Source organism: Embiotoca jacksoni, unplaced genomic scaffold (assembly GCF_022577435.1).
Source record: "Embiotoca jacksoni isolate LCO1_2020_lvr unplaced genomic scaffold, fEmbJac1.0.p SCAF_22, whole genome shotgun sequence".
NCBI classification, from domain to species: Eukaryota; Metazoa; Chordata; class Actinopteri; family Embiotocidae; genus Embiotoca; species Embiotoca jacksoni.
In genome coordinates, this window is record NW_027185363.1 from 8,486,003 (window position 1) to 8,508,909 (window position 22,907).

The following is a 22,907-nucleotide window of genomic DNA, read 5'->3' on the forward strand; positions in this document are numbered from 1 at the left end:
GATCTCCCGACTTTTCACTGACAGCTACCACGTGGTTGATATTTGAGGGCAATGTATCGATAACTGTTGGATGGATTGCATTGGAATTTGGTGCACACGTTTACATCATTCACATCAGCCTCAGCTGGACTTTGTTTTTAATGCTTCCTCTTCAATGGTTCATTGTGGTACGTGTTTGTTTGATAAACTGTACATTCTTCTGTTTGTGTGGTTTTTTTTGGGGGTTTGTCAAAGCAATTTTCAACCAAATTCTTTCAGTACGAAACTCAAACCACAATTAGACCTAATGGTGGTGGTGACAGTTTGTACATTTGTGGATGGATGCCACACAGTAGTTTAATCACTTAAAGGACAAATATTTGCATTCACTCTGGAAATGTGAGAGAAAAATGCAGCATTGATGGCTTTATAATCTCTCAAACTCCCTCCAGGTGGAGTAGAGAAGCCTGTCTGTGTGACTTCTGGTTTTTTGACTTGTGACCATATTCAGCATTCATATAACACAAAAAGGAAGGCCGTGAAGTCAAAGAATTCCTGCGGTAGCTACCCAGTTACTGTATAAAACATAGTATTAAACACTGCACAAAGACTCTTCACACAAAAAGGCCCTAGTCGGTACAGGCTTTCTTTGTGTTGCCATGGAAATTTCCACTGCCAGCCGGGAGTGAGACAGGGCATGCAGGCACGTCTAATGGCAGGTAGATGGAATAGTGGAATAAGTGTTGGCTTTTTTTTTTCATTGACTGACTCAAGAGTCCAAATGAAATACAGCTGTTGTACAGACACCACACTGGACTGCCCCAATCTTTCTCACCCTGCTTCTTTTTTTTTTTCTTTTTTTTTTCCTCTCCCCTCTCTCTCCTGATCCTCTGCCTCTGCCTCTGTCTCTGTCTTTCTTCACAACAGTGGAGGAATTAACAATGATAAAACTGATCTACAACTGAGCAAAACCTCTTCTAAGTAGCACTGCCAACATAAATCACTGAGGAGCATCTGTAATTTATCAGAACTGACTTTACATGTACAAATTACATAGTGTTCACTTCAGATGTTTCTCCAACTAGTCACTTTGGGATTTTAAAAAGGAGAAATTTGAATGTCAGCATGCCAGCAATGACAATTCGAGCATGCTGGTGTTTAGCAAGTACTATTAGCTTTGTGCACAGTTAGCATGCTAAGTTGTCATTAGTTTTGCAAGAATTGGATCATGAACTGAAGTACTGGATAAAAAGTCATGAAGCTAAATACCATGGTCATCCAAGAGCTGTTGAGACATTTCGTTTGAATCCACAAATGTCAACATCTATGGCGCCACTCGAGGAAAAGTCATGAGGATTCACTCTGGACACCCTGAATATCTGTAGCAACTTTTCTGGTAAGCAGAGAATACATCCAGGGCCGGGTGCTGAGCTTCAAAGCTTTTGTGGCATCGACTGAATTGCTTCATTACAATCGACGATCAAAAAATGTATTGTCGTTAGATACCGGATTTATTTACACAGACTATATCAAGATGTTTCCATTTTAAAATGTATAACTGTCAGTGAACCACAGCTTTCACCACACGTAGCCTCTACTTGGGTGTCCGGCTCACATATGAATCGCTTTTGTTTCGATTTCGGTAAATCTTACATTGTTGCCTCTGTTGTAGTGACTGGAGGCTTCTCGATGTTTTAGCGGCTCGCCAGCAGTACCTTTCATGGGAGGCGTTGAGAGAACATCGATAAACTGCAGCGTCTCACAATAACTTGAAGTGTTTAACTGTGAACTGTAGCTGCAGAAAACAATTCTCCCCCCTCTGAAGATCTGTACTGAAATGTGTTACGTACTGTGTAATGTTGTTTTCTTTTTTCTAAAATAGGTTTCATAAAATTGGTATAAACAAAAGTATCAACAAGGAAGCGGTGTCAAAGTCAAGTTAGCGGTACTGTTATCCAAAATCTTTGAACGACAGCCAGCCTGAGATGTGAGTCTGGACCACAAGAGACAAGCAATGATGTCCCTGGAGCCACACTGCTACCATGGCAAAAAGTCATGTTAAGACAAATGTTCATGCATTTTTGGAGAACGTATATTTATTTTTGTCGTGATCCATGAGCTCAACCCATAAAAAACAGGCCAAAACTTTTCACTTGACAGCAATAATATGTGAGCCACTCCATCCTCCACCATACCTCTGCTCTTTTTAGGCTTCTCTGGCATTTACTTACCTCTCGGGGTTTATATGGCTCAAGTCCAGCCTGTTGATTGCAACGTCCTGGCTGCCGTCCAGCCTCTCAGCTCTCACCGGGTTCAGTGCTCTCCCCGTGTTCGGCACCAGGTTCAGCAATGTGTTTTCAGTCAGCTCGCGACACGCATGTGTCAGCATGTTTATGTACTGTGGTAGGTTATGCGTCGAAAGCAATAAGTCACAGCGGTACTACGACTATGAAACATGACACACTTGCTGACTAATGATCATCATGCAGGGGGTTGTCACACAGAACTCAGCAAGCAGTCCATGCAAAGAAGAAATAAAGTTCTTGGTGACGATTGGATTTTAAAGCTTTATTTGATTTTCTGTTATCAAAATTGAGCGTACAATTTATCATGACCCTTTGATTTTTCCATCGCCAGTTTGAAAAGATTGTATTGATTGCTCATATTTCATTGTTAAGGACTTTGCTGCATTGTGCATGGATTGTCAACCCCAGGATAAATATTTTTTCCAACCTTAACGTTGATTACCTCAACATGCCTTTATATCCTTTGTTAATGTAACTACTGTATCATTAAAAAAAAAGCCACAAGTGTTTAGAACAACTTTTTGCCCCACATTTAGGATGGATATAGATTCACCCAGTAGTTTTATTTTATTCAATAGTTACCTTGTTTTCTCTTCATCACTACTGTGTCAGACGGAATTGTTGTTTAAGCAAAATCCTTTGGATGAGAAAAGGAAACACTGCAGTGACGAAGAGTGGGAAAATGTTGCAACCTTGGAAGGAGTCACCAACTGCTCTGCCCAGAATGAGTTTCCATGTTAGTTCAGTGGAAGCGTCACTGTGGGGAAAACATGGCAGGCGGAGGTTTGCAACCTGTTCCTGCCAGGTTATACAACACAGTGTGTGCTAAACAGTAATGGTGGTAACTCTTAAGAACTTGAAAGTTTGTCCACATCTGCGACTACAGTCCAGATACTTTCAGACACATTTGTTAAGGATCGTATGGTCATATTCATATATATTTTTTTTCAATGATGGACAAATAGTTTCAACATCGTCAGGCCAGAATCTTAAAGCTGACTCAGCATTTTCCATTGCTGCTGTAAAACAAATCATACAAATGCAGTTCATCAGTTCTTCTCCTTCTTTTTGCAAATTCAAAATCTTGTTTTACGACTCATCATTTTGCTTTTTAGTGTTCACGATTACGTAGAACAACATGTTATTTTGTCTTTTGCACTTGAAAGTTTGGCTATGAGTTTTAAAATATTAGCCAGTTGTGTGCTACTACTTGGTTACAAGACTATTCAAACCAGTAAGTAGCACAGCAGGTGTCGTAATAACACGTTATTTTAATTAAAACAAATTATTAAAAAGAATTTGAATCTTAGTTGTGAAATATGTTGTTTGGAAAACGCCTCAGTGAAGAGAAAAGGGTTTTAACAACAACAACAAAAAGGAACACATGATACTTCCGCGACTGTCCAGCTCAAATTCTGATGAACTGAGAAAACGTACCCCTGCCTCGCTCTTGACCCAGAACCTGCAGACGCTCGGCTGCTTGTTTACATGGTGTGATGTTGTCCTTTCAGCCGCATGCGGTCAGGACCAGTGGGGGATTCTCATGATGGAGCTCCCCACACTCGCTCCCATCATGAGGCTTTCGATACACATAAGGACAACAGTGGCCGGCATATCCATGTCTGGGTCCACGGCTGGGGCCCCTTTGAGGTGGTCACACATGATGTTTGTACAGATGTGTGGGTCCAAAGCTGAGAGGCCAAACCTCCAGTACCCCTCTGGTGGTCCCGGCCCACCCCTGATGGGGAGGAGATGGAGCCTTGTTTGGCTCCAGATTCAGTCCCATCGCGGGTGACGTGACTTAAAGGGACACAGCTCGGCCTCTTGGGCTCTTTGAAGGAGCAAGTCACGTGAAGATGTCAATCCAGCTGTGCAACTGGAAACAAATGACTTATTTGTTTACAAATATTCAATGCCACATTTGAAAGCCAAGTGAAAGCAGTTGTTTATTTTACAAGACCAGATGATTTCAGAATTGAAAGTGATTCTAACTCTGAGGCCCAATTGAAATATATACGAAAGGGTCTTATCTTTATCAATAACTGCATGAATCAGGTGAGCATTTTATTGATCTTTAATCCATGCAATAACTCAAATATTTAAAGGGCAAATGCTTCCGTTTTTTCCATCCAACAGGGCAAGAAACACAAGCAGTCAGTCTATCAGACAGGTTGTAAACAAACCTGGGGTGTAAATGGGAAGCTTTTTACCCATACTGTCTCCTGTAAACACTTACAGTATCATATCTCAGACAAATTTAGCGGTTAATATTTTACCTCCAAATAAAGCAACAGTTACTCTGTGTACACATTTAGTTTGTTTATAATCTGTGTGATAATCTGACTTTCTTGCCCAGTCAGACATACACTGTGTGCACAATTATTAGGCAAATTGTATTTTTGAGGATTCATTTTATTATGGAACAACTACAGTGCTCTCGGTCAATCCAAAATGTTAATGAACCTCAAACCTGAATATTTAAGAAAGTAAAAGTGAGGTTTTGGCTTTCTTGGGAGAATATCTATGTGTGCAGAATTATTGGGCAACTATTAGTGTGCAGAATTATTATGCAATTAAATGAAAAATGCAATTTTTCCCATCTCACTTGTTTATTTTCATCTGTTAAAGTGAGAATAATAAACAAACAACTCAAAATTTACAAATAAACATTTCTGACATCCCCCCCCCCCCCCCCCCCCAAAAAAAAAAAAAAAAAAAATCAGTGACCAATATAGCCACCCTTCTTTTCAGTAACAGTAATAAGCCTTCCATTTATGGATTCTGTCAGTTTCTTGATCTGTTGATGATCAACCTTTTGTGCAGCAGCAACCACAGCCTCCCAGACACTGTTCAGAGAGGTGGACTGTTTTCCTTCACCGTAAATCTCCCGTTTAAGAAAGGCCCACAAGTTCTCAATAGGATTTAGGTCAGAGGAGGAAGGGGGCCATGTCATTATTCTTTCACCTTTAAGGCCTTTACTGGCTAGCCACGCAGTGGAGTACTTCGATGCATGCGTTGGAGCGTTGTCCTTCATAAAAATCATGGTCTTCTTGAAAGATGCAGACTTTTTCCTGAACCACTGCTTGAAGAAAGTGTCTTCTGAAAACTGACAGTAGGTTTGGGAGTTGATTTTGAGTCCATCTTCAACCCGAAAAAGGTCCAACTAGCTCATCTTTAATAATACCAGCCCACACCAGTACCCCACCTCCACCTTGCTGGCGTCTGAGTGGAAGTGGAGCTCTGTGCCCGTTACTGATCCGGCCATGGGCCCGTCCATCTCGTCCACCAAGAGTCCCTCTCATGTCATCAGTCCATAAAACCTTTGAAAAATTTGTCTTCAGACATTTCTTGGCCCAGTCTGCGTTTCAACTTATGTGTCTTGTTCAGTGGTGTTCTGGTTTCAGCCTTCCTTACCTTGGCCATGTCTCTGAGCACTGAACACCTTGTACTTCTGGGCACTCCAGGTAGGTTGCAGTTCTGGAATATGACAGCACTGGAGGATAATGGGTTCCTGGTAGCTTCACGTTTGACTCTTCTCAAATCTTTGGCAGTTAATTTGCGTCTTTTTTTGTCAACACGTGTCTTGTGACCCTGTTGACTATTTGCAACAAAACGTTTGATGGTTCTGTGATCACGCCCCAATATCTTAGCAATTTCAAGAGTGCTGCATCCCTCTGAAAGACTTTTTACAATTTTTTACTTTTCAGAGTCAGTTTAATCTCTTTTTTGGCCCATTTTGCCTGAGGAAAAGAAGCTGCCTAATAATTATGGACACCTTGATATAGAGTGTTGATCTCCTTAGGCCACACCCTCCCTCATTACACAAGTACACATCACCTGATATGCTTAAATCTAATAGGCATTCAAGTTTATACAGCTTGGAGTTGGAAAATATCTATAAAAATGATGATATGGTCAAAATACTCACTTGCCTAATAATTGTGCACACAGCGTATCTTTATCGATGTCGCCCTGTTCAGAGATCCCAACAATTTCTTTGGAGAATACAGTGTTATTATAATTAATAGAACCAATGGCCATGAGCAAAACTTAAGTTTTTCCAAGTTGTTATAAACCATCATTTTTTTTTTTCATTTTTGGTTCTCCAGATACAAAAAACAAGTTTGATATCAATAAAAAAATGTATCTTAAACAAAACTATCTAAACATTCTAAAACTAAAGACTTTTATTTTATGAACCTCCTGTTAAGTGTTACAGTTTCAGTAACTTTCTTTCATCCAATATAAGTTTTATAAGATTTAAAGTTTTGTTCCATCTACATAAAGACCGTTACTGCCTGTTGTGAAAAATCACCAGCTGCCCTCTTGCCCTGCTTGCCAGAGGCTACAATCACTTCTAATAAAGTCAAATAAACATCCTGCCTTCAGCATAATGTTTAGCATTGTATCACTTTGTGGATTTTTAGGAAGTTGTGGTGAACATCTGTGACAAGAATGACCAAAAATGTCAATGCCCTCTTGTTTTAGATTGGATGGTGATGAGGAATGACACAAAAGGGGGAATGGTCCTGTTGTGTTTAGGTTTGTCTGTCGTATGGATAACACATGTGCTGTTTTCAAAGTCTTGTCGTGAGTCTTCTTGCCTATTCATGAGCCCAAATGTTTCCAATTGATACTTGGCTGAAGAAAGGCACAGCGTAGACACGCAGAACTAAACTTAGTTATGAAATGAAGCAACCTCCCCCGTGTTATTTCACTTTTGAATGAAAACTTTTGGCTGTTTAAAAAAAAAAATTGTTTATTAACTCCCCTCTCCAGTTGCACAATGTGGGCTACTACTGTTTCCCAACATTGTGCTCTGTTACTAAGATGAAGCAGCCTCACTGTACACTGATTCGTGACACAGAACCTGTTTTATGTTGCAGGAATTCAGGAGGGTACAGAGTGCACCAAGTGTAAAAATGACTGGGCGTTAAGGGCAGCCATTGCACTCCTCTATGTGCTCTGTGCTCTGCTCACCATAGCAGTGGCTGTCCTCGGATACAAAGGTGAGTCAAAACTGAAGTTAAAAGCTCCTTCCTGTACAATACTGTACTTTTCCATGTTTCTGCTGTAAATGTCAACAGTACAGATTTCAAAGCTGTGGCTGTGCTACACAACTTGTAAGTACATATAGTCCCACATTCACCAAATAGGTGCTCTGTCTTTACAATCTACTATTTTCCACAGGTTTTAAGAAGGCAGACAGTCATTAATTGGGCAGGTTCAAGGCTTCAGTGTGGTGTTAGATGTAATTTGCCTTGTCGCATCCTTATTATAATTTGCTTAATACTTTGGTTCTGTAGCAGAAAGAAGATAATGTTAGCATTGTTTAGGTTTCTGATGTTAACATTAGGCTCGAAGCATCACTTTAGTGAAACCTTCAGAGTTGCCTACAAAGCTGTAGATTCTCTGCCTTGTTGTCTCTTGAAACAGTAATTAGGCATAAGTGCATCGACTTAAAAGTGTCACCTGGTAAAATGATCACTTCTCAAGTTTCAGTGTTGTGATCTTCAGCATAAAGAATTGCATTGATGTTTGCCACAAATCAAATATCACAATGGAAATATGCCAAATATGTTAAAATGTGTCACTTTTCATCCTTATCTCCTGCCCACCATTTGCAACCTATATATATATAAACCTAACTGGTTGCGTCCCTGAAAACAGCCAAGTCAAGAGAGTTCAGCTGGAGCTTTACCACTTCAGAAGACTCTCTCCCGTTGTTTACTCTCTACTAAATTGATGTTTTTGGGAGATTAGCCATAGCTTCAAGCTTGAGATAGGAAACACATTGTGCAGCATTGTATTTACTGCAACTCATTTTTGCTGCTTCTCTTTGTTTGAACCAGAGAAGTGTCCAAAAGATGTTAGATAGAAACAGAAAGGAATTTAAGATATCTCAGGCGCAATCGTTATGAAATGCACTTTGTATATTGTCCAATCTTACACATTTATGGCCTAAATCAATCGTAGAAAACCTGTCAAAATATCCCCGAGCTGAAGTCCTCCATGCTCCACAGGCCACAGAGAGCACACTCGCCCAACAGGGAATGACTTTATTCAAACATCTACACTTTCAGATCGAAATCTGAATCCTGCATTTTAAGTTCTGTCAAGTTTGTTTTGACTTTGCAGCTCTGGATCTGCATGTGATTTTGATGCTTTGGCTTTAATGTCTACCAGATGACCACGCAGCGATTACCGTGGCTTAACAACCCTGAGGAGATTTTATGGCTTGGTAGCAATTTGTTGTCTCATGAACCACAGGTTGACAAAACAGTTTGAGTTTGGAGGAGACCAAAGCAGTTTGGATTCTGCGCTGGGTTTTTGTGTCCACCCTCCTTTTTAGTTCACTCGCAGTCGGCCTTTAAATGACCCATTCTGTTAAAGCATTGTGTCCTGCTTGAGCATTGATCAGCGTTAATCTGCTTGGCCTCATGTTGAGTAACGGCCTTACTATCGCTCAGAACTCGTCACAATAGGCAGCCAGTAAGCCTTACTTAAATTAGCAACCTTATGTAACTCGTAATGCCTTTCCAATACAGGAATGCGGGGAGGAGAAAAGAGCTATAGAGAGGAAATAAGAGGGTGTGTTCAAGATTAGGGGTATTTATATTTATATTAATTCTATATACCTAATTTTTGTCACTGCTACCTCTAGTAATCTCCAATAAATAAACAATAAGAAAATGAAATCATTTTTGAGGAAACAGAAAATGAAAGGACACTCAAGCTGCACACTCTAACTCTCAGCAGCTGACCAACAGCTCTTTGAAACGGGGCCCGTGTGTTTTTGTTTGTCCCGAAGGCCTGTTATTGTTCTGTGTTTTTGTCACTCCTGGAATGATAACAATGAAAGCTTTGGATGTCTTCCAGTTCATTTTTTAAACGCCCACACACTGACAGAAAAACAAACCGTGGAAGAGAGGACATGGACTCTATTTGCAGATGTAAAGAGAAACAAAGTGGAACCAGAGTAAAAGAGTGTGCTGGTGTGGTAATCATTATGTGCTTGACATTGTTTGTATTCATCGAGTGGAACTTGTGAATTTACTCTGAAAACTCAGATTTGTATCCATCAACAGATGCAAAGTTGCCTGGTTACAAAAGTATTAAGGAACTCTTCACTCCGTTCAACATCATGTGCTCAAAACTTTGACATACCAGTTAATCACTGCTGAGGTGTGAATACAGCAGCGGCCTCTGCTGTTCAGAAACTCAACTGAGTCAATTCTATCAATCTTTTTCTTTGTTTCTTTCTTATGCATAAAGTACTTAAATTACCTTGTTGCTGAGATGTGCTGTACAAATAAACTTGCCTTTCCTCTTTTCTCAGTGGTCCAGAGGATGGACAATGTCACAGAGGGCATGCAGAATTATGGAGGAAAGATCAACGCTGTGGAGACTGATTTAAAGAAACTAGGTGAGTCTCATTCGGATAGTTTTGGATAGTTTCAAACCTCAATAGCTGTTAAAAATGTTTGATGCTGTGTATAAGGAGGTGTGTTTTGAGTTAGACATTTGACCATGTTTTTTTTTTTTCTATTATTTATTTATTTATTTATGTCACCTTTTCAGACGATCAGACAGGAGAGAAGTCCGTTAATGCCACCAGTGAAATCAAGACTTTCAAGTCAGATCTGGAAGCATTACAGAGCCAACTGAAAGACATTGCCCTCAGAGCAACCAGCAATACTGATATGGTGGAAGAGCTCCGGATCACAGGAGATGATATGCAAAATGGCCATGTGTCCCTGCAGGGTTTTCTGGAAGGCAACACGGCCTCGCTGCGTGGGGTCAACCAGACCATGGCTTCCTACAGGGGAATGATTGAGGACCTCCAGACAGACACTGCATGGCTCCAGTCCGAGATCCAGGGCCAGGTCAAAGATCAGAGCCAGACGCAGGTTAGCATCGGTGCGCTCAACATCACCCAGGCCCAGCAGCGCAATCTGCTCAGCACGCTGCAGAGGACGGTTGAGGACGCGGGCCAGGCAGTTCAGAAGTTAAAGAATGACTATCAGGTTCTGCAGCAAACATCCAGACAGACCCAGTCTGACACAGAGTGGCTAAAGGAAAAGGTCCAGAACCTTCAGGTTTTGGCAGCCAACAACTCGGCCCTGGCCAGGTCCAACGGAGAATCTCTGGACGACCTGGGAACTCAGCTCAGCACTCTAGCCAGCCAGATCCAGAACACCTCATCCCTAACCGAGGGACATGACCAGAGCCTGCGTGAGCTGATGGACCACCAGAGAGACCACGATAACGCCACCTCACTGAAGTTCGATGACATGGAGGCACGATTAGACAGACACGAGAATGACATGGACCGTGTGACAGGAAACGTGAGCTTTGCCGCCCAGATTCTGGGAGTCATAAGCTCCGACCTGAACGGCCTGAGGTCCTGTGCCGAGACGGTGATGAGACATTCGGACCTGCTGCTGGGACTTAATGGTACCATGACAGAGGCCAAGGCAGACAGCAAGGAGCTGCGTGCCCAGCAGGACGAGCTGGCAGCCAGGTTGGACCGGGAGGTCAGCAACCTGTCCATCGTGATGGAGGAGATGAAGCTGGTGGACAGCAAGCACTCACAGCTCATCACCAACTTCACCATCCTGCAGGGTAAGAACAGCACAAATAATGGGTGGGCATCTGAGAAATGTTTCAGATCGTAGGATTATTGATTGGTTTGATTTGATTCTGTCATAAACAACATGCCTGTGACACACTTCTAAATCAGCAAAGTAATAATTGAACTAAAATTACCCAAGCACAAGAAATAAATATGTCTTTGTAAGTGCGTAAACATGTTAAGACCTCAACAGTGACACAACATCCTGTCACATATCGTCAACCCTCTCTTGCTTATTGTTCAGGTCCACCAGGTCCAAAAGGTCCCAGGGGTGACAAAGGTCCCCAGGGTCCAGTGGGCCAGTCAGGACAGAAGGGTGACAAAGGAGACAAAGGGATGTTGGGCTTGGTTGGATCTAAAGGAGAGAAAGGTGCCGCCGGACCACCAGGTGGGACAGGTCCAAAGGGTGCAGCCGGGGCTCGGGGTCTCCCAGGAGTTAAAGGATCGAGAGGGTCTGGAGGTCGCCCTGGAAACCCGGGTGACAAAGGTGACCTTGGAGCTCCAGGAATTCCCGGTAGGGATGGACAGTCAGGGATGCCAGGATCACAAGGGCCACAGGGGCCCAGGGGAGCAGCAGGACCAGCGGGTTTAGAGGGCCCTCGTGGGCCTGTTGGACCCATCGGCCCTGCCGGTCCTCCTGGGCTACCAGGGGTGCCTGCAGTCGCACCTCCTCCATTTCTAAAGCCACCTCAGCCCACTCAGGCCTCTCAGTTCCCTGAAACTACCAAACCACCTGAATCCCCAAAACCAGCAGAGGAACCACAGGGCTCCGTGTCCCGGCAGATCCAGCCGCCTGTCGCCACCACCGCAACGCCTGGTGAGTTCACTGATTACATAACGGCAGGACACTGACGTGTAGCCCGGTGTTAGTGCATTTTTTATACAAACTGCAATCCAAACTGCCTCTTTTTACTTTCTGAAACATTGTGGTAAATTCTTCTTCCAGGTTGTCCACCCGAGTTCAAAAAGTTTGGAGAGAGCTGCTATTACTTCTCCTCCGGTGCTCAGAGACTTAACTTTGACGAGGCCAACCAGTTCTGTACCAACATCTCATCTCATATGCTCATTATCAATAACAATGAGGAACAGGTAAATTAAATTAGACCTAGACATTATTTGTAATATTATAATTGATTTTAAAGAACAATTTAAACTAACGCAAAATGGTTATTATGAACTATTTATCTTGATTATTGCTCTTCTATTTGTAGCTATTTGTAAGAAATGCAATCGCAGGAAAAGGCTATTTCTGGCTGGGACTCACTGACAGGGAGGAGGAAAACGTCTGGAAGTGGGTGGATGGAACCATACCCGTTTTCAAGTGAGTCACACATATTAATGTATTGAAGTGATTTATGATTTGATTCTTCTTGAAGCTAATTGTCCTTGTGCTTGTTGTCAGGAAGTGGAAGCCAGGCCAGCCTGATAATTGGACTCATGGTCATGTAGACGGCGAGGACTGCGCCGGTCTTATCCATAACGCCAACTGGAATGATTTCTACTGCACTGACCGCATCGGTTTTATCTGTGAACATTCCTCCGACCGTCAGTACCTTCTACACATCAGACCTGCTTGAATTAGGAAATCTCATATTTGCGTTTGTTTGTGCAAAATAAAAATTCTATATTTTTGTAATTTTCCACATCTATCTCATATAAAGACCAAAACCAGCTGTGTCAGTGTTGTGAAAAATGACTGTTGTTGTGGCTGTAAGTTAATCAGCACATCTTTTTCTCCTCACAGTGAAAGTTCCGGTTTTATAGCATCCATCTAAGGCAGTGTGAGCTTTCTCTGGGAGAAAGGTGAAGAAGATGACGGTGAGGCTGAAGATGTGACTATGATGAAGGACATGTGGAGGAGCTCCACATGACGAGAGGACTCTGATGAAGCCAGCCCAGTCGAGTGTCTCTGACACTTGGACTGATCTTTGTCTTTAAAGGCACTTTACAATGGTGCAAAAGACAGAGACAAGCACAGAGCCATCCCACTATTGTATTGATTTTGAATTTGTACCTAAGGAAAAATAAGATTGTAGTCATTTATTTAGGCTATGCTAAGTCATTATTCGGTGCAGCCACTGTTGTACATGTGTATCTGTAAATAATATTTTACAAAAGACACGTTGTTGGTTGGGATTGAGTTTCACATTGGTTGATTTCTTGACTGCTTTTTCAACCTTTTCACGTACAAAGAAAATCTACATCAGAGGATTATGGTGTTGATAATGAGTAACTATTTTGTATTCTGTAAAATGCTTCACAGACCCAGAGCTGTGATTTGAAATAAACTGCACAAAATAATGAGCGCCACCTCACCACCAGCAAATAACTGCAACCTCAGATGTTAAATAGAAAATAAAGCTAGTGTGAATTTCACCTTATGAAAGCTGAAATATCGATGTCATTGTTTTTTTTATTCTTTTGGAGAACAGACGCTCAGTGTCAGCAGTGCTGCTGTGTTATGAAGGGCAGTATTTCTTAGACTTTAGGCTGCCAGTATGAGTTTTATATGAAGTTAACATGTAACTGTTTTCTAATGTAGCCATTATAAGATGATTTATTCATTATGCCAAATACAATATGTGAAACATGTTACATGTTTATGATTTTCATAATCAGTTGTTATTATTGTATGAGTGACCTTTGTCATGTTATATAATGCTTGAGGACTGAGTAGCAGTGTGTAATCTGGTTCAAGGTTCATTATGCCTTCATTAAATCATTGAGTTCTGATGGATCAGTTCGGGACTCATACCACAATAAAATGTGAAAGAAACTGCGTGTGGAAGCTTTTCCGATAAAATATTGCATGATTCATTCAGATGGTATTGCGTTTAAAACTATTTGTTTGCCCATAAAAATGGAGGAAGAAATGGAACATTCTGATTGATACACTTTTTTTTATGGGGCTCACGCTCATCTGCATCTTTTTTTTTAAATCTATTTCTAGCTTTTCATTTTGTATGTATTAATTAGCTAACCAACGTATAAAAGCTAAAAATCAGTGCTTGAACAAAAGGTAGGACTCTGCCCATCAATATGATCAAATTATGTAATTAACTTTAACTTTTTGGACTGGAATGATTACAAATAAAATAGACAATATATTTACTATTTAACTGTATGCTGAGACCAGAAATACAAGATTGTTTCTCTAAATCCTTTCAAAACACTATTAAAAATTCGAATTATTACAATGTATTATTAAAGTGTATTTATGATTCTTCTTTCTCATAAACGGCACAAGTATTTTCTTTTTACTTCTCTCTTTTCCACTAATGTCTGCAGACAAAGCTTGTTTAGTCACGTTTATCCAATAAAACAAAAAACAAACAAACAAAAAAATGTACTACTCCAACATCCAATATGCCCAAAATCCAAAATGTTTAATTTATGATATTAAGAAAGAAAAATGGCCAAAAAAAAAGGCACTTCTGGAATTTGATTGTTGTTTATAATTTTTCATATTTTAGACATTTTAAACTATAACAACACATCATATAGTTTGTCTTAAAAGAAAATACATTTTCTGTCAAATTCAGCTGTCAAATAAATGGAGCTAAATCTACAAAGTAACCTAATGATGGGCTCAGTTAAATGTAATGGAGTAAAAAAAAAAAAAAAAAAAAAAAAGTGGGCTCCGGTAAAAGTAGCAGAAAATGGACAGAAAATACTCAAGTACTTTCCTCCCCTGCTGACTGATTAAACATTATTTAATTCATGAACCTATTTACGACGAAAAAAAGAAATCCCCTGTGACTAAACGGGAGGGGGGGGGGGGGGGACATTAAACGAGAAAACGTCACATGATCGGAGTCACCTGACGATGACATGTTTATTTTCTTCACGGGCGCTTTCTCGCTTTTAAGCTCCCGTTTTTTTGTTTTCTCAGCGGACCGCACCGACAGGTGTGTTGTTGTTGTTGTTGTTGGTTTTTTTTTTTTTTTTTTTGGGGGGGGGGGGGGGGGTGTTGCGCGTTACATCGTAAGTCGACGCTCGTTTGACACCGCGCGCTGTCCGCTCCGATTACCCAGAATGCCTCGCATGTTGCCGTCTGGCGAAGGAGTGACAGTGTAGAAAAAAAAAAAAACAAAAGAAGAAGAAACAGGCAGCTAAAGCCGCGTCTGACAAAACAAAACAACAACAAAACCAAATCGAGCCGTCGTTACTATGCGTTTTTTATTGCGTTAAATCCGAGTAAGAAGGGGAAAAGAGAAACATTTGAGGGGGGAGGGGGGGGAGAAAAGGCGAGATCTGCTGTTTTGTCGACACGCCGAGCGATGCCTCTCTTCACGACCAACCCGTTTGACCAAGATGTTGGTGAGTAATCAGAAACCGGAGGCTAGCTTCACACAGCTTTTGGTTTTGTGTTCTTCCGGCTCTGGGCTGGCGTCTCGCTTCGGGGTTTATATTGTCAGTGTTTTAAGAAAACATCATATAAATATCAGGCGCTGTGATAACTGACGAGCCGCCTTGTGTTTCCTTGCGTTTGTTGTGGTTCGATGACTTAGCCTGCTAGCTCAGTTGTTTATATGGAGATTGAGCTAACGAGCAGCCAACTGTTTGGAGACAGCGTCCCCTGAAAACACCTTTTTTTTTTTTTTTTTTGGAAAGAGACATCATTTATTCCCCCCCCCCCCAGTTCATAACACGTGCAGACTTTTTTTTGGTGTCTTTTTTGGGTGAAGTTAACTGTTAATAGACGCCGCCGTCATTAGGTCCCTCCCTTGTACTAACTGATATCTAATCTGATATGATGATCCTGATATGATGATCCTGATATGATGATCCTGATATGGTGATCCTGATATGTTGATCCTGATATGGTGATCCTGATATGTTGATCCTGATATGGTGATCCTGATATGATGATCCTGATATGGTGATCCTGATATGATGATCCTGATATGGTGATCCTGATATGATGATCCTGATATGATGATCCTGATATGGTGATCCTGATATGATGATCCTGATATGGTGATCCTGATATGATGATCCTGATATGTTGATCCTGATATGGTGATCCTGATATGGTGATCCTGATATGGTGATCCTGATATGATGATCCTGACATCCTCGGTGAGTGGAAATGAAAGAGGATGCGGTGTTGCCGTGAAACCATGAAGGTGTTTCCTCTGTTGTCTTTGTGGTTAACCACCTCTTTGGCATGTACAGTGAGCAGGGACGAACAAAGAACTTGCTGTATATTCATTCAGTTTTAATATTGATGTTTACCCTTTTTAAATGCCTTTCATAAAAGCAGCATTTTTCACTGATGCACCAGTTAGATTCAATGGTATACATTGATATCTACGCCACCCATTGCCCTCAATTCTCTACTATACTGTTTTCTTTTTAGTGCAGTTTTTCAGTCCCCTTGCGTACAGATATTATAATTATTACACTCTTGCCTTTGACAGCCGCTACTATACTTCACAATAACGGCAGCTGAAGCGGCGAGTTGCGAGGTTGGAAAGTGGTCCGTGTCAGCTTTGTAAGAGGTCTCGCTTTCGTCACTTCTATTAATACTTTGATGGAAACACGAGGTATCTCGGAAGCCAAGAAGAGTCGAATACGCAAACGAAATGCTCCGCCTGCTGACCCGAGCAGGATGGTCCATCAAACCCTGTAAAGTCACGTCATTTGTCAGGAAGAGAAGTCCCAAACGATCATAATAATGTATGCAAAGACAAAGAAAACCCATCTGGCAAAGGGCAACTCTCACAACCACTGAATGAAAGACGGTATATTTTCTTAATTCCACAAGCCACGGTTTCAGATTAACTTCGGTACGCAAAACGGACAATATGAGCTGCATTCGATTGGTGTTTACTACAGTTCTGTTGGAGTGAAAGGTGCTTTTATTATGTAATCAGCCCTCTGTATCGCTCTCATGTTTATGTTCATTTGTAAAGGTGCATAATATACCTGTTGTGCACAAAGACATTTCTGACTCTTGCAGCTATGTTTCTCTTTTTCGAGACACTTACTTGTTCCTGAAGAGGCTCCTCACCTGTTGTCTTTTGTTTCTGACTCCAAATACACTACAGCCATGAACAACTTCCCTTTTGCCAACTTGGAAGTGTTTTCTCTTACGATGGTTGTCGTGCCTCTTTCCTGCAGAGAAAGCAACCAGTGAGATGAACACAGCAGAGGACTGGGGCCTCATACTGGACATATGTGATAAGATAGGACAGTCGCGCACCGGGTTAGTCGGCTTTCTTCCTTCTAAGCAACACAAAACTAAGGCACCAAAAAAAAAAAAAAAAAAAAGTGTTATTTTTAACAGTTTTCCAGTGTTGAAATACTTTTTGTATCCCATACCAACAAGTTTACAATGAAGAAAATGTAAGATTGATACTCATATTTACAGACTTAACTCTAAACCGTCATGTTTAGCTTAACGGAGATCAATTATGTTTTGACCTTCGGTTTATTTCCTCAAACCTTTTGAGTTCTTGTGTTCTGTTTCAGGCCCAAAGAATGCCTCCGCTCCATAATGAGGAGAGTGAACCACAAGGATCCCCATGTAGCCATGCAGGCGCTGACTGTAAGCACACTTGTAAACAACCACACTTGTGTTTAGTGCAAGTGTGGTTGGTTTAGTTGTTAGAGGCACCGAGCTGTGAGCGAGTGGAGTAATCAAATTTAGCGTCTGATAAGTCATGTCCTAATGTGTGCTCCATGCATGTCAATGTTCGGTTCGTGAATATTCTGTACCCTCGGTCCCCCGCAGCTTCTCGGTGCTTGTGTTTCAAACTGCGGCAAAATCTTCCACTTGGAGGTGTGCTCCAGAGAGTTCGCCAGCGAAGTCAGTAACGTCTTAAACAAGGTATTTTGGTCACTTTCCCTTCCTCCGTTTTATCCAAATACGCCACATTTAAGTATTAGTGATTAGTGTAAATCGGGTCACGCTCTACCATTGTTCCCACAACATGTTTTGATATGCGTCGTCTGCAGGGCCACCCCAAAGTGTGCGAGAAGCTGAAGGCCCTGATGGTGGAGTGGGCGGAGGACTTCCGCAATGATCCACAACTCAGTCTGATCTCGGCAATGATCAAGAATCTACGCGAGCAGGGTGTCACTTTCCCAGCTGTGGGCTCCCAGGTAGGTCTGTAGGTAATATTGTGACACAGTTTTTTTTTTTTTTTTTTTTTTTTTTTTTTTAAATGAGCATTAGCAGATTGTATATGAATAATACATATTTAAAATGTTGTATTTTGGAGCTCCCATGTAGACTAGTGATTAAGACCAAAAGAAGCCGCGTTGTCTCCATTTTGATTCCGGCATCTTTGATGTTACTATCTCGCGTCAAGAAGCCACACAATTATCTGACAGAAATTATTTTAATTAAATGGTAAATTTGAGGTTATCCTGCTTCGAAACTGAGACTCAAACCCATCATCTTGTCCCTCTAAGTCATGAGTCTGAGTCATAATTTGCCTAAGTATATGATTATTGTCTTCTCACAGGCTGCAGAGCAAGCAAAAGCAAGCCCAGCTTTAGTGGCAAAAGATCCCTCCACCTCAACAAACAAAAAAGAAGAGGAGGACTTGGCCAAAGGTAAAGAGGCCTCAAGATTAACGTCAAATTATTAAACCTGTTTTTTTGCAAATGACTGAACCACTTCTGTACAATTTTTAATATTCAGATGTGAGTTTAGAAATGTATTCCTGAGAAGAATTTTCCTTAAAACTGGCACACTGGCGCCTTTTGATCGCTCTTGGCCGTGTTTACATAACTTCCCGTGTACGCTGGATTCATGAATCGGAGACGTTTTGAAAGGTGTGCGACCTTTTTTAAAGGGCACGCGGTCGCGCATATTCTCCTGTGTTGTGTGCAGCAATCGAGTTGTCGCTGAAGGAGCAACGTCAGCAGCCACAGACCTCCTTGTCGAGCCTTTACCCGAGCACCTCCAGCCTGCTCTCCTCACACAAGTCGGACGGAAGGAAAGTCCGCGCTATCTATGACTTTGAGGCTGCAGAGGACAACGAGCTCACCTTCAAGTCGGGAGAAATCATCACCATCCTAGACGACAGGTGAATTTTTGCACAAGTATGAAAGTAAACCGGGATTTGGCAAATATTTGTGCGAAGTTAGGGCATCTATTTTGCGTTCAGAGTTGGGTGTCTCTTCTCTGGGAAGTGGCTGCCCTGCTGAAATGTGTATCACGATGTCACATTCTCAACCCGTCTGACGAACTGCCTTTGAAACTTTTACCGTTTGATAGAAAACTGTGAATCTCTAAAAGGACTTTTTTCAGGAATTCATTAAAATACTTTGATGTTTATAAAGTGTGAAACTCTGCAGATTAGTTAGTAAAGAAAAAAAAAGAGTCTGCATGTCTAAACTGTGTCATCTTTAATATGAGATCTGTCTGCAGCACTGATAAAACGACAGATTAAATCCAGTTAATAATAATAATAAAAAATAAAATAAAAAAAGTAGACTCTTTCCGAGTGTCTGTTCATCACTGAATGTGATTTTCTTTCTCTCAGTGACCCCAACTGGTGGAAGGGGGAAACGTACCAGGGAATCGGGTTGTTCCCCTCCAACTTTGTCACTGCTGACCTCACTGCAGAGCCTGAGATGAGTGAGTGTACACACACACACACACACACACACACACACACACACACACACACACACACACACACACACACACACACACACACATACATCACACACACACACACACACACACACATCACACACCCTTTCTTCTCTTGCGTCACCGCTAATACTTTGATAGCCCATTTAGCCCATTAGCAATACTGCTTTATAGATCGTGGAGTGGGCCAATCGATGAATCGCTCACACACACATGGTGGAAACAATACAAAGAACTCAGTGCGATTACAACACAGTCAGGATATTGGTGACATAAGCAGGAAAAGATGTATATAGGTTATTGCGTGCATTAAACAACAACAACAACAGCACCGCCTGTAACTCGGGGAAGTCATTCAAAAAGTGTCTCGTGGTGTTTAGATACCTTTCAGGTCGTTTTTTTTCATCTCTGTTACTGATGTCTTCCCTGCTGATACAAAATCTTGTGTCCTGCTTTGATGGCTGAACTTTTAATATGCCATTCAAATGCAACGCACCTACTCATATCAAAGCATTATCTTCTGAATTGATGATTAATGCAACCTCTTTTTAATTCATTAAATCCCTTCGGTCATGAAGCGTTCAATGAATTAAAGCCCTTTCATATTCATGTCATGGCTTTGTCTTGTCAATTGATGCATCCTCTTTTCTTTTTTTTTTTATATTCATTAAATCCCTTCATTCATGAATTTTAACATCTCCTTCACTGCTGCCACAGAAATATATTAAACTAATAACAGTCTATGGTATAACTTTCTGCAGTGCGAAACTTCACTGTACCGTCCGATGTTATTATATTATATTTTACATTACATATACATTATATCATAACATAGGAGCTCCAGTCATAAAACTTACAGCTGCTTTCAAATATTTTTTAAAGAGAGTTCACATACTTGCAGGAATACTTGAGCATCAGCAGTTTTTTGTTGGAACAGCAGTGTGTCTTCCAACTTCAAATGTTTAATAAACTGACAAAAAGAAAAAAAAAAAAAAACACAGAAAGCTGTCGGTCATCTGGTGTAATAGATGCCAAAGGTTTTCCCCGTTACCAGCTTTGCTTCGTCGCTGTCCGCCTTCTTCATCGCATCCATTTGTTCACCTGCTGCTTGTATATCTTTGTCATTTCTTTTGCATGACGCCTCTTCGTGTTTCAGTCCCTCAAAACATCCACGCTGCACACGTACGTTCAGCTATTTTGCCGTTTTCCTCCCATTAGTGCAAACATATTTCCACGAGAGCTGCCTGATGCTTTAATGTGGAGTTGTGGCGCTTCACACCAGGTTAGCACAAAGAAAAACGATGCACGTATTTCAATGGCTTTCCAAAGACACTTTGACAAAATCTCTTATCAGGCTGTAGCTTTGTTGTTATTTAATATCCAGACCGGTGTTGTGCGTTTGTATGAATCGGTCATTCTTGCGTTATATGGATGATGTCACTGATCGCTGGTACTGTTGCGTTTCTTTTTTTTTTTTTTTTTGCTGCCGCATCCGCTGTTACTTTGGAAATCTACAGTGAAGACGGAGAAGAAAACGGTACAGTTCAGTGAGGACATTCAGGTGGAAACTATAGAGCCCGAACAGGAGCCTGTGTATATAGACGAGGTAAGTTCCCTACTGTGTGCAGTTACATCAATAAATAGAGAGCTTTCTTCCAATAAAACATCATAAAATGATTACTCGCCTACAAAAATAGTGACAACAAAATCCAAATTTTAGACCTTCATAGTCCGTGTTTTGTTTTTCGAGAACGATGAATGAATGACGTATGTTGTCAAATGAACTCGCACGTACTTTACTGAAACCTTTCAGGACAAAATGGACCAGCTACTGCAGATGATTCAAAGTGCAGATCCGACAGACAACCAGTCAGACAGCGTCGAGTTACTACAGCTGGAAGGTAAACGGAACTAATATCATTTTATGAACGAAAGTGGCGGAGTATAAAACAACAAATGAACGTTTTTGTGAAGGTGGATTATTGTTGGCTTGAGATAACTATTTGTTGAATCTTTTTTTTTTTTTTTTTTTTCTCCCCATCATCAGGTGCCTGCAATCAAATGTGTCCCCTCATTGACCAGAAGTTGGAGGACACAGACAGGTACACTGAGCTCGTAGTGCTGTTGCCGCATGTCTGCAGATGGTAGACGTAAAACGTGTAACGAGGGGGGGAGTTTAAGCGTTTGATAAATATTGAGCGAAGGGAATGTGACGTTTTGATTGTGTGGATTTGTATCGTCAGGAATCACTCGGAGCTGTCGGACCTCAACGTGAAAGTGATGGAAGCTCTGTCTTTGTACGCCAAGCTGATGAATGAAGATCCAGTCTACACCATGTACGCCAAGCTGCAGAGCCAGCAGTACTACATGCAGCAGCCTGCCAACACGGCACAACAGGTAAAAGTCAACCTGACGTGCTGACGGGATGTTTGATGTTTTTCAAAATCCTTTTTGTGGGAAATGAAATCCGCCAAACCGCCATTCATCTCCTCTGCCTTTTGAAGTCCAGCCAATATTCCTCTCACGCCGACCGTGTTTCTAAGTTGCCATCAATCTTTCCAAGTACCCGGCAGCCCGTCCGCTCTCACCGTCCACTGTGTCCACAGGTCTACCCCGGTCAGCCTGCATCGGGTTCATATGCCATGAGCGGCACTGGGGTGCAAGGTTATACTGTTCCTATGGAGCAGCTTCCTGTCGGAGCCCCCATTCCTGGTCAGCCAGCTCCCAGGTGAGTTTCACAGTGTTTTGGTGTCCTGCTATGCTAAAGCAAATGACAAGCTGTTGACGTGATCAATCTCCTTTTGGGAGTTTTAGTGTTCACCGTCTCTCCTCTGTTTATTATTTATCGGGCAGGAAAAGTGTTTACGACACAATGCCAAAACACCCTTCCGGTTTCTGTTTCCACCGGTACATTTGTCTTATTCTCTTTTCGAGTGTGTCCACCCGTCGTCAGTTTTACAGGAAAAAAATTTTTGTTAATACTGCAAATTCTCTGTTCTTGGCCGGGGTTGTTACTTTACCAAACTGCAGAAAGAACCAGGCCTTCACCTGTTCCAGACATGCGAAGTGCGATCGGACTGTTCCCGTTCCACACGAATAGAGCTGCAGCGCTGTAATGTGCACGTTTTCCTTCAGACGCCTGAGAGCATCGCGGCGCAACTTTTTGAACATTGACGTTCTGCCCCTCTTGAAACGCAGACGCAACTCAAAACCCCTCTCCGCTCATCGCTTTATTGCCGTAGCTTTTTTTTTTTTTGAAGCTTTTTTTTTTTTTTTTTTTTTGACGGATCCCCGTTGCCAATTTCCTAAGTTTGACAGAAAATGAGATGCGAGCTCGCTGCTCGACTTTCAAGTCCACAGTGAAATCACGAAT

General features: G+C 41.6%; 1 protein-coding gene across 1 annotated transcript in view; it reads left to right on the forward strand.

Moving 5' to 3' along the window:
* LOC138203125 (collectin-12-like) overlaps window positions 1–22,907 on the forward strand; it is a 42,429-nt gene that overhangs the window by 15,688 nt on the left and 3,834 nt on the right. Inside the window, exons 3-22 of the mRNA XM_069157755.1 lie at window positions 7,172–7,294; window positions 9,625–9,711; window positions 9,867–10,910; window positions 11,165–11,737; window positions 11,867–12,009; window positions 12,132–12,241; window positions 12,323–12,387; window positions 15,154–15,240; window positions 17,047–17,131; window positions 17,398–17,473; window positions 17,660–17,755; window positions 17,884–18,030; window positions 18,396–18,486; window positions 18,767–18,962; window positions 19,422–19,516; window positions 21,052–21,140; window positions 21,348–21,435; window positions 21,582–21,636; window positions 21,778–21,931; window positions 22,141–22,262. Of these exons, the coding sequence (XP_069013856.1) occupies window positions 7,172–7,294; window positions 9,625–9,711; window positions 9,867–10,910; window positions 11,165–11,737; window positions 11,867–12,009; window positions 12,132–12,241; window positions 12,323–12,387; window positions 15,154–15,240; window positions 17,047–17,131; window positions 17,398–17,473; window positions 17,660–17,755; window positions 17,884–18,030; window positions 18,396–18,486; window positions 18,767–18,962; window positions 19,422–19,516; window positions 21,052–21,140; window positions 21,348–21,435; window positions 21,582–21,636; window positions 21,778–21,931; window positions 22,141–22,262 (3,526 nt within the window). The remainder of the gene's footprint in view (window positions 1–7,171; window positions 7,295–9,624; window positions 9,712–9,866; window positions 10,911–11,164; window positions 11,738–11,866; window positions 12,010–12,131; window positions 12,242–12,322; window positions 12,388–15,153; window positions 15,241–17,046; window positions 17,132–17,397; window positions 17,474–17,659; window positions 17,756–17,883; window positions 18,031–18,395; window positions 18,487–18,766; window positions 18,963–19,421; window positions 19,517–21,051; window positions 21,141–21,347; window positions 21,436–21,581; window positions 21,637–21,777; window positions 21,932–22,140; window positions 22,263–22,907) is intronic.